This window comes from Macaca mulatta, chromosome 1 (assembly GCF_049350105.2).
Source record: "Macaca mulatta isolate MMU2019108-1 chromosome 1, T2T-MMU8v2.0, whole genome shotgun sequence".
Taxonomy (NCBI): domain Eukaryota; kingdom Metazoa; phylum Chordata; class Mammalia; order Primates; family Cercopithecidae; genus Macaca; species Macaca mulatta.
In genome coordinates this window covers 63,496,925-63,513,328 of record NC_133406.1, presented here as the reverse complement: position 1 = coordinate 63,513,328, position 16,404 = coordinate 63,496,925, and the positions used below count along the sequence as shown (strand labels likewise).

The 16,404-nt window shown below is 42.4% G+C and overlaps 1 protein-coding gene and 3 long non-coding RNA genes across 5 annotated transcripts in view; 2 read left to right on the top strand and 2 right to left on the bottom strand.

Moving 5' to 3' along the window:
• Nucleotides 1-1,977: 1,977 nt before the first annotated feature.
• NUCKS1 (nuclear casein kinase and cyclin dependent kinase substrate 1) overlaps nucleotides 1,978-16,404 on the top strand; it is a 35,672-nt gene continuing 21,245 nt past the window's right edge. Inside the window, exon 1 of one of the 2 annotated variants that reach the window (XM_015118335.3) lies at nucleotides 1,978-2,203. In XM_015118335.3, the coding sequence (XP_014973821.1) occupies nucleotides 2,187-2,203 (17 nt within the window). In that variant the 5' untranslated portion in view covers nucleotides 1,978-2,186. 2 annotated transcript variants of the gene reach the window in all.
• Nucleotides 6,502-8,996, bottom strand: LOC144341429 (uncharacterized). Its single transcript, XR_013418352.1, has 2 exons — nucleotides 7,601-8,996; nucleotides 6,502-7,092 (listed from the first exon to the last, which is right to left on the bottom strand). It is a non-coding gene; the product is annotated as an uncharacterized LOC144341429 (long non-coding RNA).
• Nucleotides 9,422-12,454, top strand: LOC144341425 (uncharacterized). Its single transcript, XR_013418348.1, has 2 exons — nucleotides 9,422-11,011; nucleotides 12,102-12,454. It is a non-coding gene; the product is annotated as an uncharacterized LOC144341425 (long non-coding RNA).
• On the bottom strand, nucleotides 10,912-13,763 carry LOC144341417 (uncharacterized). The gene is made up of 3 exons (XR_013418336.1): nucleotides 13,364-13,763; nucleotides 12,010-12,478; nucleotides 10,912-11,079 (listed from the first exon to the last, which is right to left on the bottom strand). It is a non-coding gene; the product is annotated as an uncharacterized LOC144341417 (long non-coding RNA).

Here is a 16,404-nt window from a genome sequence, read left to right as displayed (position 1 = left end):
ATGTGAATGTACTTAATGCCACTTAACTGTACACTTAGAGACAGTTAAAATGGCATATTTATGTTATGTATTATGTATTTTTTTTTTAACCACAATTTTTAAAAAAATGTGGGGGACGGGTGCGGTGGCTCACGCCTGTAAATCCCAGCACTTTGGGAGGCCGAGGCAGGCAGATCACTTGAGGGCAAGAGTTCGAGACCAGCCTGGCCAACATGGTGAAATCCTGTCTTCACAAAAAAATACAAAAATTAGCCGGGCATCGTGGCACACACCTGTAATTGCAGCTACTTGGGAGGCTGCGGCAGGAGAATCGCTTGAACCCGGGAGGTGGAAGTTTCAGTGCGCAGAGATTGTGCCACTGCACTCCAGCCTGGGCAGCACAGTGAGTGACACTCCATCTCAAAAAAATAAAAATTAAAAATATGGGTGACAGAGGGTGGAATGACATGGAAGAGACAAAACATATTAACTTGTTTAATACTTCACTGGTGGACTGTGCTATTCTCTTCTTTTTGAGAAGCCAGATTTTACAAAGGGAGACTTTCAGGAGGCAGATGTGGTGTGTTTTTTTGTTGTTTGGAAAGTGTATCTTCAGTTGGTTATTAACTGACTGCTCATTGGAGACTTTTGCCAGATGCGCCCAGATCATTAGTCCGTTTGAATCATCACGTCTTCCAGGCCCCGCCCTGCTCTCTGATAGGCTCCACCTTCACCCTGGGATGCTGTTAGTCAAGATGCTCTGAGAGCGCATGGTCACAAAACAAAAATGGTGGGTTTGACGGTGGTAGGGATTGACGTCTATTTTCGATGGCAGACTCAGTCTTAGCCATTCATATAGGAATCCTGAGCTCTGCCTTTGAGAGTGTTAGGCATCCAGCAAATACTCACGGATTTAAGTGAAATGATGTGCATTACTTTCAGTTATATGACTTCGAAGAGTCTTTGTTTTGTTTTGTTTTTCAAAGTACAAGGGTAAATCAATAGAACTGAAAGGGTCTTGGGCCAGCTCCACCCATCTCTACCCAGGGATGGAATCATCTTTTAAAACTTGAATTTAACAGTTACATAGCACTTACTGTGAGCCAGAGACTATCCTAAAGGCTTTTGATAGGTATGTCAACTCATTTAATACTAATAAGCCTATGGGGTTAGGTACCCTTGTTTCCCATTTTACAGATGAGGAAACTGAGGCACAGAGAAGGAAAGTTATACCACTATTAAGTAATGGACCTGGGATTCCAACTGAAATACCTTGTAGCCCCTGAGCTCATGCTTTTAGTTACTGTACACCTGACTCTTAAAATAGTAATGTACCAGACTGGGACTTTAATGACCCTGAAGTGGATCTCAAGGTCCAGAATGGAGAATGGAAATTGGGGGTGAAGATATTCATTGATTATGATCCTGCCTCTTTACTCCAGCAGCCTGATTAGGTCCCTGAGGGCTAATGCTGAAGCCAGGGTAAGGGGCTTGCAGGTTTAAGGTCAAATTTTTTGAACCTAAGGAATTTCCCTCCAATTCTGTAGCAGCCCCTTAGTGACGAATCTGCTACCTACCCCACAGGTTTTGCTATTAGAGGATTTTCTAGGTTATCAAGGCGGACGAGATGAAACACCATTAAACTAACACTGAGCAACGCTGAACTCTATACAAATCTTTTTTTCTAGTCTTTCTAAGATACGACCCCAGACGAATCTGCAACTCTGGAGTGGAAGCCAGGGGGCGGGCTAAGCAGCGACCATTTTTGTTTTGCGGCCGTGCGCTCTCAGAGCATCTTGACTAACAGGACCCCACGGTGAAGGTGGAGCCTGTCAGAGAGTAGGGCGGGGCCTGGAAGACGTGATGATTCAAACGGACTAATGATCTGGGCGCATCTGGCAGAAGTCTCCAATGAGCAGGCGTGTTGGGGAGGAGCGCACAAACCCTAGTGGGTTTGGTTGCACGGCGGCTTTGGCGCATTTTCGGCTGGTTTGATTCATCCATTTTGAAGAGACGGGGGAGCGGGGGGCTCGTCTGTTCCAGGAGCCCTGAACCAAAGAGCAGCGGAGTTTGAGGAGCCAGCAGCTCGGGGTTCGGCAGCAGCGGTCCCATCGGCTGAAGTTCGGGGGGGGTGGGGCGCCGAGCGCGCGGGGTGGGGGGGGTCCTGGTCTTTGGCTTCTCGACTCGGTCCTGTTTCGACAGCGAACATGTCGCGGCCTGTCAGGTCAGTGCGGAGTCTGAGGCCTGGAGCGGGTTGGAGGGGGCTGGGGGCGAGTGGTGAAAAGAGTGGGGGACAGAAGGCTAGAGTCGGTCATCCCCGGTGCCACGCGCGGCCTCCTCCCTTTCGGGGCCCGCGCGCACCCTTACGCGTGGGGGGCCCTGCTGGCGCGCGGGGGTGGCGGCTGCGCGCCCGTGCGCGCGCCCCTCCCCGCCCCGCGCCGCTGCAGGGCTCCGGTCTGCTCAGCTGCCTCCCCCACCCACCGCACTGGAGCGGGCGGGGTGTCCCTGAACCGCCAGCGCCGGAGGGGGAGGGGTGTGAAGTCAGCGCCCCCAAGAGGCCCCACCTCCTCGGGGCCGTCCCCTTGGAGCCAGCGCTGGGAGGCGGGCGGACTCGAGCTCCACTCCCCACCTTCAGCGAGGAGGGGCGGAGGCACCCGTATTGCCCCTTCCCCCCGCTACTGGCGCGGGGGTGGGGGCCCTGAGCCCTTTTTCTCTAGCGGACGGGGGTGTTCCAGGCAAAGGGGGAGGGGCAGCACACCCAACCGGCCCCGCGTCTGTCCTTCGGGGTCGCTGCAGGCCCCGCCTCCCGGATCGGGCCGAGCGTGGGCGGGACCCGTTTTTTTCCCCCCGGGCAGAAGTGAGAGTTCGGGACTGGATCCTGGAAAATAATGGGCTGCTGCCTCTCTCCCCACCTCGGAGTTTTGAGAGAGTTAACCCCAAAGTTCGCTCTTTCTCTCCGACTAGAAATGTCCTTCCTCGGGGAAATGTCCGTACTCAGGGAGGTGCGGGTTAACAGCACAGCCCAAATCCCGTGTGGTTCTCGTTCCACTCTCACCCGCGTACGCGTCTCGGGATATTTTTGTAACCCTCTTGTCCCCGAGTGACTTTAGTAATAAAAGGGCTAGGTTCGGGTAACCATCAGACTCCATTCTCGGAATTTCAACAAGTTTGCTATTCCCCCAGCGGTCGGTGGAATCGTCCTATGCCATCCTCCAGGCTATTGTATGGAATGTGCCATTTATGGAGGGGTGTGGTTTAGTCCAATCTGTTGAGGCCTTGAAAAGGAGAGCTGTTGCAAATAAATATTTTTAATGTAAGGAATTGGCTTCTTTGCATAGTGTGTTTTCTAAATAAATAGATAAAGGCTTAGTTTTTAAATGTTTTTAACAGTTGTTGCTTCCTCTTCATTCCAAGTTGTATGAGAAACGGAAGTATCTTTAATTAGAGTTCTAAAGAGAGGTTTGGGACCGTGGAAAGGGTTTTGTTCTACACCGTTTTGTCTCCAGACTAGATCATCCTCCAACTGGTGGTGGCATGGGACTGCATACTCCTACACACGGGGTGGGAATGAGGAGAAAGAGCTGCTGTTAGCTCTGTTTCAATCAGCATCTGTGGTAACTCACGATCTCTACTCTGAAAGTTATGCTGGCCTTTTGGTAAGGAGTCTAGATAGCTCTTTCAGAGTTATAGTATGCATAATTTCTTGGCATAAAACTTGACCGATGTATCTCATCAACTCACGTAGAATATTTTCTTTAGGATCAGGTAAAATATACAATAAAATAAAGATTTATTTTACCTGGATTGGATCTTTTGTCTTCTGGAAGTAATTACTGTGTGGTCAAATTAGGTTATTTTTCTCTACCTTTTAAACTTTAATTCACTAAGTTTTGATGACTTTATTTTATTGTGGTGACATTCTTATCTCATCTGCCTGAATTTGTTTTCCCAGATTTAGGTATTGGAACATGAACAGAACATTTTTACTGGAAAACTTGGATTTTTTATGTTACCATGTGGGGATATATATATTAAGCACATTCTATCAGTTTTTTGGAGGCATTGGGACTTCACAACTTTTTTCTTACTCAGTATGTTGTTTAAACTAATTTTGACCTTGTTTATTGCCCCTAATTGAAGAGTGAAGTTAATATGTGTGGGCCGGTTTTTTTTTTTTTTTTTTTTTGCCATTTTCAAATTATTAATTTCAGAGCACGTTGGTTACCGAGTATATTTTAGTCATAAATTCTCTTTGTAATTATTTTTTAAAAGAAGTCTTTATTCATGACCAATAATAAAGCAGAAATAATTAAACTTGAGTTTGGTGGTTTGTTAAATTTTGCAATAAAAAAGTCCTGACTTAGGGAAATGCTGTTGTTTCAAAGTATAATTGAAGAATCTGTGTTAGTGCATTTAACATCAACAAAAAAAGTGATAGACTTGACCTGATTTCAGAATCATCAGCTTTGTTTTAAAAACAAAAAAGCAAAAGTTGGAAAATATTGTCACTGTGTAGTCTTTTGGGGTATTTTTGCCCTTAGGCCTGTGTATAATTTTGGAGCTTTTCTGGTTCTCATTTTACAATATCCATTTTTATTTTAATATGAACCTAAACATTTTAAGAGCATTTGGAAGTGTACCAGTGGCACCTTAACATCAGTTTCCAAATGAAGGGTGGTATGGTGGACCTTTTGGCTACTGCATGGCTTAGCATAGACCTCTGTCTAGCACGTTATGTTTAACTTTGTTCATACAAGATTGCTGTCTTTACCCTTTGCAGTGGCTGACTTCTAAATGAGAGCTCAAATATTTTAGACCTTGGATTCAAATTAATACCTTAAAATTAGTCTTGGAGCTAGGAAGAGGTTTAGGCAAACTCACTTTATTAAACCTAGTTTAATGGGGACCTGAATAAGTGAGGTGCCTTGCATCACGAACTAGCAGGTGCAAATGTTGGGCCGAGAACCTGGATTTCCCAATTCCCAGTTTTGCTGGTCCCCACCCGCATGATCACCGTACCTTCTGCCCGATCAATATTAATGTTATTAGTGCTGATTAAAGAACATAGTGTATAACATTTTTAACTTTAAAGTACTTTCATGAGTCAGCTTTGTGAGGAAGGAAGGAAAATGCCGTTACTTCTAAGGGGTGAGAAAGAAAGCTCAGATTTACTGACTTGCCCAAACTAGAAACCAGATTTCTTGAAATTCAGCTTTGTTACATTCTCCAGAGATCCTCCTCCCTTACTGAAAGTGATCCAGGTTGCTCAAATCAATCTTTTTGCTTCTCCTTGTAACCTAAGTGTGCTTGATACCTTGTCTTTTAACACTTGAGATTGTAAGGAACCTTACCATTGAAAATTTAGATGTGAAAACATAAGCTCTTACAAGTTGTTATAAAATTTATTTTATTGTTTGTCATGTTTACAAGTAATGTTGAGAATTAACTGCTTTGCCAGGATTCCAGTTTGCTTTCTATTCAGAGAGAATTGTTTGGGCCATGCCTGGATTCTAAAAATTAATATTCTCTCCCCCAAAACAGTTAGTTTCAAGAAGTCCTCAGCTAAAGAGAAAAACTAGAAACTTGAAAATTCAAGGTAATTCAAAATTTGTTATCAAATGTGCACACAAAGACACAAGTTTAATATAGTTGTAGATGAGACTGGCTCATTCTCTTCTGTAGTCTGTATGTGTGTGTGTGAAGTGTGAGTTTATTAACCTTGGATCTATACTTCTTAAAATTACATGTCACTTTCCTCTAAAAAGACATAATTCCTTCAAAGACACGCCATCAAAGATACCTTACATAATTTACAACACCTGAATAATGGGGGAGTTTTTGTTTTTTTTTTTTTTTTTTTTTTGAGACGGAGTCTCGCGCTGTCACCCAGGCTGGAGTGCAGTGGCCGGATCTCAGCTCACTGCAAGCTCCGCCTCCCGGGTTCACACCATTCTCCTGCCTCAGCCTCCCGAGTAGCTGGGACTACAGGCGCCCGCCACCTCACCTGGCTAATTTTTTGTATTTTTTAGTAGAGACGGGGTTTCACCGTGTTAACCAGCATGGTCTCGATCTCCTGACCTCGTGATCCGCCCGTCTCGGCCTCCCAAAGTGCTGGGATTACAGGCTTGAGCCACCGCGCCCGGCCGGGAGTTATTTATTTATTTGAGATAGGATTTCCCTCTTGTTGCCCAGGCTGGACTGTAATGGTGCTATCTCGGCTCCCTGCAACCTCTGCCTCCCAGATTCAAGTGATTCTCCTGCCTCAGCCTACAGAGTAGCTGGGATTACAGGCACCCACTACCACACTCAGCTAATTTCTGTTACTTTTAGGAGAGACAGGGTTTCACCATGTTGGTCAGGCTGGTCTCGAACTCCTGACCTCAAGTGATCCACCCACCTCAGCCTCCCAAAGTGCTGGGATTATAGGTATGAGCTACAGCACTGGCCCAGCCAGGAAGTTAATTTTATAAGAAAAGTATTCACTTTTGCTCAACATACATGTAATTAATTATCTGAAAATTACAATGTTTAAAATGTTTTCAGAGTAACTTAACAAACATTGAGAAAAAGTGCAGAGTCAGGAACTGTGCTAGAGGTTTTCACTTTGTTTTATCCTTACTACAACCCTGTAACAACCCTGTAACAAGTATTTTTCTTTATCACCATGTAACATGACAAAACAAGCTTAAAGAATATGTTACAGTTACAGAGCTATAATAGCAGAGCTAAGGTTTGAGCCCAGATCCGAATACAAAACTAGCATTTTTTTCCATGGTACTAATCTTTCTTGCCTAGTACTCAGTGTGAAGATGGTCAAGTTTTTTTATTTAGTATCTCCTCAATGGTGAATACATTCTATATACATTGATTTTTAGCTCTCTGTATAAAACATTTTAGGAAAAACAGCCAAAATGTTTAACATGAACATTTTTGCTCAACTCAATATTTAAAATAATTTTCAGAGGTACTTTTTGTTTTGTTTTGTTTTTTGTTTTTTTGAGACAGGGTCTCACTGTCGCCCAGGCAGTAGTGCTGTGGTGTGATGACAGGCTCACTGCATCCTCCCACCTCAGACTTTCCGGTAGCTGGGACTATAGGTGTGGCCCACCATACCTGGCTAGTTTTTTGTAGACAGGGTTTCACCATGTTGTCCAGGCTGAGAGAGAGAATTAACAGTACTAAGTTAAAAAAATAAATAAGCTAGAAAGAACTTAAGTCCAGTTCCTTCAGTTTACTAGTGATGACTTTGAACCCAAGGAGTTAGTGTAGAGGTAATAGGCCAGATTTAGATGGCATAAATATCCTTTTTACTCTTTGTATTTACAGTATTTGATTGTACAGAGAATGTTTAGAAGTCCACATTCCTAGTTTGAAACCATTGGGGCCATATGTGGTTTTAAATTATTGAAAAATTTGGAATTCCCAAAAGGTAATAGGATGCGTGTACTGTATAGTAATGTACCATCACTAGTTTAGAATAGTACTCCTATAAACAATCACATTAGTATCTCTAGTGAGGGCCGGGCGCGGTGGCTCACGCCTGTAATCCTAGAACTTTGGGAGGCTGAGGCGGGCGGATCACCTGAGGCGTTTGAGACCAGCCTGGCCAACATGGAGAAACCCTGTCTCTACTAAAAATACAAAATGAGTCGGGCGTGGTGGCAGGCGCCTGTAATCCCAGCTACTTGGGAGGCTGAGGCAGGAAAATCGCTTGAACCCGGGAGGCGGAGGTTGCAGTGAGCTTGCACCATTGCACTCTAGCTTGCACCATTGCACTCGAGCCTGGGCCACAAGAGCTCCATCTCAAAAAACAAAACAAAACAAAAAAATCTCTAGTGAATTTAAGAATTTTCATACAGATATGAAAGGCCTCACATTTAGGTCGTCATGTTTTGCCACCATGTAAGTTATGAAAATACTTAATTTTCAGAACTTTTTGGATTTCGAAATTGTGGGTTGGTGATTGAGGACATTTAACAGCATGAGCTGAAAAAAAATCACTTCTTCGCTTAATAGAATTATCAATTACTGAGCAACTCTTAGGTGCCAAATAATTCCACCAGATACTTTATACATATTTCAAAATCATGCACAACTCTTCAAGGCATATGTTATCCTCATTTCATATGTTAGGCCTGAGGCTAGGATAAATAAAGTAACTGACACAGTTCACCTAACTATTAAGAGATGAAGCAGGAATTTGAATCCTACTGTGAACAACCCAAAGCCAGTTCGTGATCTTTTCAATGTGACATTGTCACAGGGTACACTTTGTCACAGTGTTAGCACATTTTGTCTCCTTTGGAGCAAGTTACAGTTCATAATAGAACTTCTGTGGAGAGGCCTAATTTTCTAGGGAGGAAGAGGAGAAAATATGAAGAGATTAACGGGAGATACACCTGACAGAAGGAAAAACCAGTGGAATGTTTAGTGTGAGCCTTTGCCTAGAAAATGTTAGGTGGCATTGTTTTAAGTTTATACATTTCAAAATATGAGGGCAGTTCCCCTTGACTAGGTGATTCCAAAGCCACCTAAAGGACAAAAAGGAAATGAGGGACTCATTTTACATAAAAATATGGATGCAAAAAATGCTAAACAGACTATTAGCTAACTGAAACCAATGCGTACAATAACTCACTGTCATCAGTAGGCTCTTGGAAACTTCTAACTTTAAGCAAAAGGATATACAGTAGACAGGTTCTTGAATAATGTTTTGTTACAAGGTTGATGAGAAAGAACGGTCTTGTGCAACATTTCGCTTAAGGCCCGGGTTTCTAAGAGCCTGTCGGTGACATTAAGTGAGAACTTAACTGTATTAAAAATATATGTGATCAAGTAGGGTTTGTCCCAAGAACAAAACAATCTGTTTCTGTGAGTCAACATATTGAAAGACTAAAGGAAAAACCATTGCATTTGAAAAAGGTGTAATGCCTATTGTAAAACTTAATGCAAATGGAGATGTTGAACTCCATTGGAGTAATAGTATTTTGCAGTTAATAAAGCATTTTACAATTTTCAAAGCTTTTTCTCACTGGTTTCTTCTAGCCCAAAAAACACCATTAGTTAAATAAAGCTAATTTTGAATAAAGGTTTCTGCTTTTTGGGGTTTTTTGGCTTATTTTCCCCAAAAATGTAATAGTCACCATACTGTGTAACTCTGGGATACTGCACCTGTTATAATCTATGTGAATGTTGTCTCTCTAGAGTTGTGTGATTTACAATCTGCATAGCCAAATGGTTTACTTTGGAAACTTTGAACTTAAAAAGTATTGAGCATGCTGAAAAGTGTTTAATTTGCATTTTTAAAATAATTCCTAGCTGTAAAAGGAAAGTGACCGTATTACTCTAAATTCAGAAGTAGCTATTTGAATTGTTGAGACTGGAGACTGCACCTAGGAGACTCGCATGTTGTGGACAATAGGAGGAAAGCTTGATTTATTTGTTTGTTTACTTTTTATTTTATTTTATTTTTTGAGACAGAGTCTCGCTCTGTCACCCAGGCTGGAGTGCAATGGTGCCATCTCAGCTCACTGCAAGCTCCGCCTCCCGGGTTCATGCCATTCTCCGGCCTCAGCCTCCTGAGTAGCTGGAACTACAGGCGCCCACCACCACGCCCAGCTAATTTTTTTGTATTTTTAGTAGAGACGGGGGTTTCACCGTGTTAACCAGGATGGTCTCGATCTCCTGACCTTGAGATCTGCCCACCTCGGCCTCCCAAAGTGCTGGAATTACAGGCTGAGCCACCACGCCCGGCCCCAAGAGGAAACCTTTTATTTTTTAGCACAAGACCACTTTGGTCAAACTGGGCATCCCTTTGTTTTGTTGGGAAAAAAATTATTGCTGTCTAGATTCTAGGAAGTGAAACTAATCGTTATACAGTTATACTGCCATGTTGTAAAATAACTAAATGGTCTTAATTATAAGTCTTTGAAACACTTTAGATGAAGAGGCCACAGGCTGCTTAAGAGTGTTTCAACTAGGTATTGCAGTTTTCAGGTGCTTCTTGGTATTATCTATTATTTGAATTGTGTATCTGTTCAGTTCTGTGCTAAGCAAGGCGATCTTCAGGGAGATTTCCTTTCCAGCTACCTTTGGTTGGAGTGTTCTAGGTCACAATAAAATAACTTAGGAAATGAACTGCTGAAGAAACTAAATATTAGCTCCACTGAAAGAGTAAAAGTCGGTCCTGCTACCTCTTACGCTGGGATAACATACAGCTGCTTATCTTCCAAAGACTTGCTGCAGCTCTAGAGATTCATAACAACCCCTCTTCCTTGAGTGACTACTGCTTTCTTACAGAGAAACTTGGTTCTGTAAAATCAGAGACTATCAGAAACTTTACTGTTTGGAATTCTATCAGTAAAAATGAAACATCACACTTTGTCAGGAAGATCTAAGTCATTTTGACACAGAGAACTAGCTTTGATTTACAACTTCAGAGCTTTGGATAAAATTCTGCATCTACCCTAACTTCTTTCCCAGGAAATAGGACCCTAGTTCCACTCTGCAGTTCAGACCTGATATTGATCCCTTTAACACAGTTCTGTGCTTATAGTCTATCAAGATACTGCTTCATTTATCTTAGTTCTACACTTCTCCAAACTTCTGTAACTTTTTCTGTTATGTGAGATGCTTCACACTTCTCTGATGCGCTTGTCCTTCATTGTATTCAGTTAATAAACCTAACTTTGTCAGGCTACAGGTTTGTCCCTAGCGTTTGAGTTAGACAGTTTCGAAGATACCACCGAGGTTTCCAAGATGATGGGACTCTACTCAGTAATTGCGCATCTGAGACCCCTTCAGTCTCATACATTGGAGGTTTCTCTGTCTCCAGTTGCATAGGTTTTACACTAAGCTTCCATTAGGAAAAATCTAACCTAGCTGACTTCATTTATCAAATACTTTATCTTATGCTCATTGAAATTTGTGTGTGACTTTTTTTTTTTTTTTTTTTTTTGAGACGAGTCTTGCTCTGTCGCCCAGGCTGAAGTGCAGTGGCGCGATCTTGGCTCACTGCAAGCTCACTTCCCAGGTTCACGCCATTCTCCTGCCTCAGCCTGCCGAGTAGCTGGGACTACATGTGCCCGCCACCATGCCCGGCTAATTTTTTGTATTTTTAGTAGAGACAGGGTTTCACCATGTTAGCCAGGATGGTCTCGATCTCCTGACCTCAAGTGATCTGCCCGCCTCGGCCTCTGAAGGCAGGATTACAGGCGTGAGCCACCACGCCCAGCAGTGTGTGACTTTAAAAGAAAACATTTTCCTATACGGTGAAACTGAACCTGGTAAGTTGTGAAATAAAGTAACTTGAGTCTTGGGAATAAGGAGTGCCTTGTAAGAGTTAATACTTATTCATAGGGCTAACCCATTAACAAGTTGGTAAAATATATATATATATACTTAGTAGGAAATTGTGATCTAGTAAATGTGTCTGGCTTAGTCATTCAGAACACCTTTACCCACCTCCGTTTTCTGCAGAAATTAGAAACATCCGATTTGAAAAAATTAGGAACTCTTTTCTATAATGCTATTGGGGATTTTGTTTTTATTTTTGCTTTCTCATATCTTGTGGCTTTGTTGTGAATTTTATATTTGTTTTATTTTTTTGAGACGGGGTCTCAATCTGTCGCTCAGACTGGAATGCAGTGGCCTGATCTCATTGCAATATCAGCTTCCTGGGCTCAAGTGATCCTCCCACCTTTAGTCTCCCAAGTAGCTGGGACTACAGGCGCGTGCCATCACGACTGGCTGATTTTTTTTTTTTTTTTTAGAAAAGACAGGGTATTGCCGTGTGGTTCAGGCTGGTCTCGAACTCCTGGTACTTGAGCAATCCTGCCGTGTCCGCCTCCCAGAGTGCTGCGATTACAGGTGTGAGCTACCACAACCGGAGGAAATTTGATATTTTAAATTGTGAATAGGATGGGCCAGGTGTGGTGGTTTACGCCTATAATCCCAGCACTTTGGGAGACCAAGGTGGGTGGATTGCTTGAGTCCTGGAGTTTGAGGGCAGCCTGGCCAACATGGTGAAACCCCGTCTCTACTAAACATTAAAAAAAAAAAAAAAATTAGCCGTCTGTGGTGGTGCACAACTGTAATCCCAGCTACTGGGGAGGCTGAGGCAGGAGAATCGCCGGAACTTGGGAGGCAGAGGTTGCAATGAGCCATCATCATGCCACTGCACTGCATCCAGCCTGGACAACAGAGGGAGACACTCTCTCAAAACAAAAAAACCTAAAGTAAATAATTGGATGATGTAAAATACAGTCAAAACAATGTATTTTAGGCCAAAAGGAACTTAAAGGTCAAGATAAGTGAAGCTATTGTAAGAAATTACCCGGAGGTGGCCAGTGCAGTGGCTCACACCTATAATCCTAACACTTTGGGAGGCCAGGGAGGGCATATCACTTGAGTCAAGGAATTCGAGACCAACCTGAGCAATGGGGAGACCTCATCTCTACAAAAAAAATAAACAAAATCAGCCAGACATGGCGTTGCACAACTGTAGTCCCAGCTACTTAAGATGCTGAGGCAGGAGGATTGCTTGAGCTCAGGAGTTTGAGACTAACCTGGGCAATATGCCGAAACTCCATCTCTACAAAAAAATTTAGCCAGTGTTTGTAGTCCCAGCTACTGGAGTAGGGGGTGAGGTGGGAAGATCGCTTGAGCCCAGGAGGTCCAGGCTGCTGTTAGCTGTCATTGCAGAGTGAGACCCTGTCTCAAAAAAAAAAAAAAAAAATTTGAGTTCTGTTCAGGCATTCTGCCCTCAAATGTTTTTACATGCTGAGAAAATCTTGCATGTGAGATTTCTTAATCATCTTTGAGGTGGGAAGAGTGGAAAGAGGTAAATGTTCCAAATTTTAAAGGGAAGGTAGCAGTACTTGGTGTGCAGCAACTTTAATTGCATCAGTTATTTGGAAGAGTTAGATTTGTAAAGACTTAGGAAAGGAAGGCTTGAGAAGCTGCATCAACAGTGGCATGTGTGGATTATAGGTTTGGAAGGACTTGAGTTGGAAAATTGCTTTTACCACTTAATGGCTTGCAGTAAAGTTACTTGGCCTTTTGAGCATTAGTTTCCTCAGTTAATTAGCTCCTCTTGTGACATTAGGGTGAGAATTAAATGAGAATTTAGACAAAGTAACTAGTATATTTCAAATATCTGAAGTAACTGCTGTTATAATTACTACTAAAAGTCACCGTGGATTTACACACAAAAAGAATATCTTATAGATCAGTAGTCTTCATAATGTTTGCTTTTGGAGGTAACTTAAACATTTGATTCAAATTTTATGTAGTTGTTTATTTGAGACAGGTTCCCCCTCTGTCACCCAGGCCAGAGTGCAGTGTGGTGATCTCGGCTCACACGGCAACCTCCAGCCTCCCGGGCTCAAGCTATTCTCCCACCTCAGCCCCTGGAATGGCTGGGACTTCACAGGTGCGTGCCACCACACCCAGCTAATTTATTTGTATTTATTTTTGTAGAGATGAAGTTTCTTCATGATACCTAGGCTGATCTCTGATCTCGAATTTATGGGCTGAAGCAATCCGCCCACCTCGGCCTCCCACAGTGCTGGGATTACAGGTATGGGCTGTGGACCACCACACCTGGCTCAAATTTTAGTATATGTGCTACTGAAGTGAGCACGCCTGGTTCAAATTTTAAGTATAATTTTGGGCCAGGCGTAGTAGTTCCCGCCTGTAATCTCAGCATGGTGGGAGGATTGCATAAGCCCAGGAGTTGGAGACCAGCCTGGGCAACCTGTCTCTACAAAAAAAAAAAAAAAAATTAGCTGGGCATGGTAGTGTCCACCTGTAGTCCTAGGTACTCTGGAGGCTACAGTGAGCCACAACAGTCCAGCCTGGGTGACAGTAAAAGCCTGTCTTTTAAAAATAAATAGGCTGGGCATGGTGGCTTATGCTTGTAATCCTAGCACTTTGGGAGGCCGAGGCGGGCAGATCACTTCAGGTCTGGAGTTTGAAACCAGCCTGGCCAACATGAGGGAACCCTGTCTCTACTAAAAATACAAAAAAGTTAGCCGGGCATGATGGCGGGCGCCAGTAATCTCAGCTACTGGGGAGGCTGAGGCAGGAGAATTGCTTGAACCTGGGAGGCGGAGGTTGCAGTGAGCCGAGATCACTCCATCTCAAAAAAAAAAAATAGATAAATACAATTTTGGAAGTAAAGTTTAGTAGTTTTCTTTAATGTGGAACTTTCAGTTTTTCACATTAAAATTCATTTTGAATGCTTATTGGGGAGGTAATATTGATAAAATCCAATTGATAATTACCAGTAAATTCTTAGAAAACCTATTTTGGCAGAACACAGGTTGGGCAATTCTGTAATGAGATAATTTTTAAAATATGATACTATAAGACAAACGTATACTTTTAAAATACTTTTGATTAGCTGTGTTCGATTTTATGATTCCTGGGAAGATTTTGTTCGAACAAAAAGTATTTACTGCTCAAAAGTTTAACTGTCACTGATTTAAATGAACTAATTTCCTTTTTAAAAAATTTATTAGAGCAAAAGAATTCTGCGAAAATACCGTGGTTTTATTTCAACAAGGATTTTGACAGCTTCACGTAAGGTCCTTGTAAGATGGAGAAATACACGCAGAATGATAATTCAGTGTGAGGGACTTTGCCTGAGCAGCCTTACCCAGAGAGGGCTGGCAAATAAATAGTTACCCTGGAAGACTTTCCACTGATGCCTGAAAGGGTTCTGTTCTTGGTGTATCTTATAATTAATGATATGGATGAGGACACTGATGGTGTGCTGATTAAATTTGCAGTTGATAAGAAGTTGGGGAAGATAAATAATATGCTGAAAAAGCAGGATCAGGATATCAAATGGTCTTAGATTATGGAAAAGGAGGTTTTAGTCATTGGAATTACGATATGTAGTCCACTGAATGATGGAACAGTCCAAAAGGGAACTGAAATCTTGGATTGCATTTAAGTATAGAGTAGAATAGAAAGAGGAGGGTCATAATCCTGATCTGCTCCGCTCCCCATTCCCCATCTTTTTATAACCATATTATGTTTCATCCTGGGCGCTGCTTTAATATTTACTAAATCCAAGGTGGTATGGAGGAAAGCAGCTAGAGCATGAAGAGAGTACTTGAAATATGAGGAAGTGTTAAAAAGGAACCCTAGTATTTAGCTTCAAAGAAAAAGTGGGAATAGTCATATAAATTTAAGGAATGCTCTGAAGAGGAGGGGTTAGATTTAGACCATGCTAATCCCAGGAGGTAGAACTAGATAGAACCAGTGAGTGGACATTAGAGGCAGATTCATCTCATTGTAAAGAACTATTTAATTATTGGAATTTTCTTTCTTTTTTTTGAGACAGAGTTTTGCTCTGTCGCCCAGACTGGAGTACAGTGGTGCAATCTCGGCTCGCTGCAACTTCTGTCCCTGGGTTCAAGCTATTCTCCTGCCTCAGTCTCCCAACTACCTGGGATTACAGGTGCCCACAAACACGCCTGGCTAATTTTTTAACTTTTTTTTTTAGTAGAGATGGGGTTTTATCATGTTGGCCAGGCTGGTATTGAACTCCTGACCTCAGGTGCTCCACACACCTCGACCTCCCAAAGTGCTGGGATTACAGGGGTGAGCCACTACGCCTGGCAATTACTGGAATTTTCTTAGCATAGGCTGCCTTGGAGATCACGAGAGGTTCTCAGTCATTCCCTTCTAGGGATATTTGTTAACAGGATACAAGCTAAAGGTTGAATTAGATTGTCCAGGAGCTCTACTACATATAATACTCTCGGCACCACCATATCTCCCACCCCATTACCATCAAGCTTTGATAGGCTTTATGAATGCTTTAAACTTAAAAAATGGTTTAAAAATTTTTAGTCTAAATGGTAACCTGAACTTTGCCATGAAGTCAGAAATAAAAATAGAGAAGGCTGGATGTGGTGGCTCATGCTTGTAATCCTAGCACTTTGAGAGGCCAAGGAGGGAGGATCACTTGAGGCCAGGAGTTCAAGACCACCAGCCTGGGAAACAGCAAAACTTGGTCTCTACAAAAAAAATTTTTTAATTAACTGGCCATTGTGACACACACCTGTAATCTCAACTCCCCAGGAGGCTGATTTGGGAGAATTGCTTGAGTCCAGGAGTTTGAGGCTGTCGTGAGCTATGATCACACCACTGCACTTCATACACTCCAGCCTGGATGACAGAGCAGACCCTGTCTCCAAAAAAAAAAAGGATATTTTGGTATTACATTTTAGTGAAATGAACAGGAAAACAAAGACAATCTTTCTGAATGATACTAGAACCGATACTTTTAAAACTTACGTATTTTTCAACAAAGTGATTCATCATCATATCCAAATAAGAGTTAGTTATGCGTTCAAAATTACAGTGGTATTCTGGGTGGAATGAGTTAATACTTATAAGTAATAATAGCTA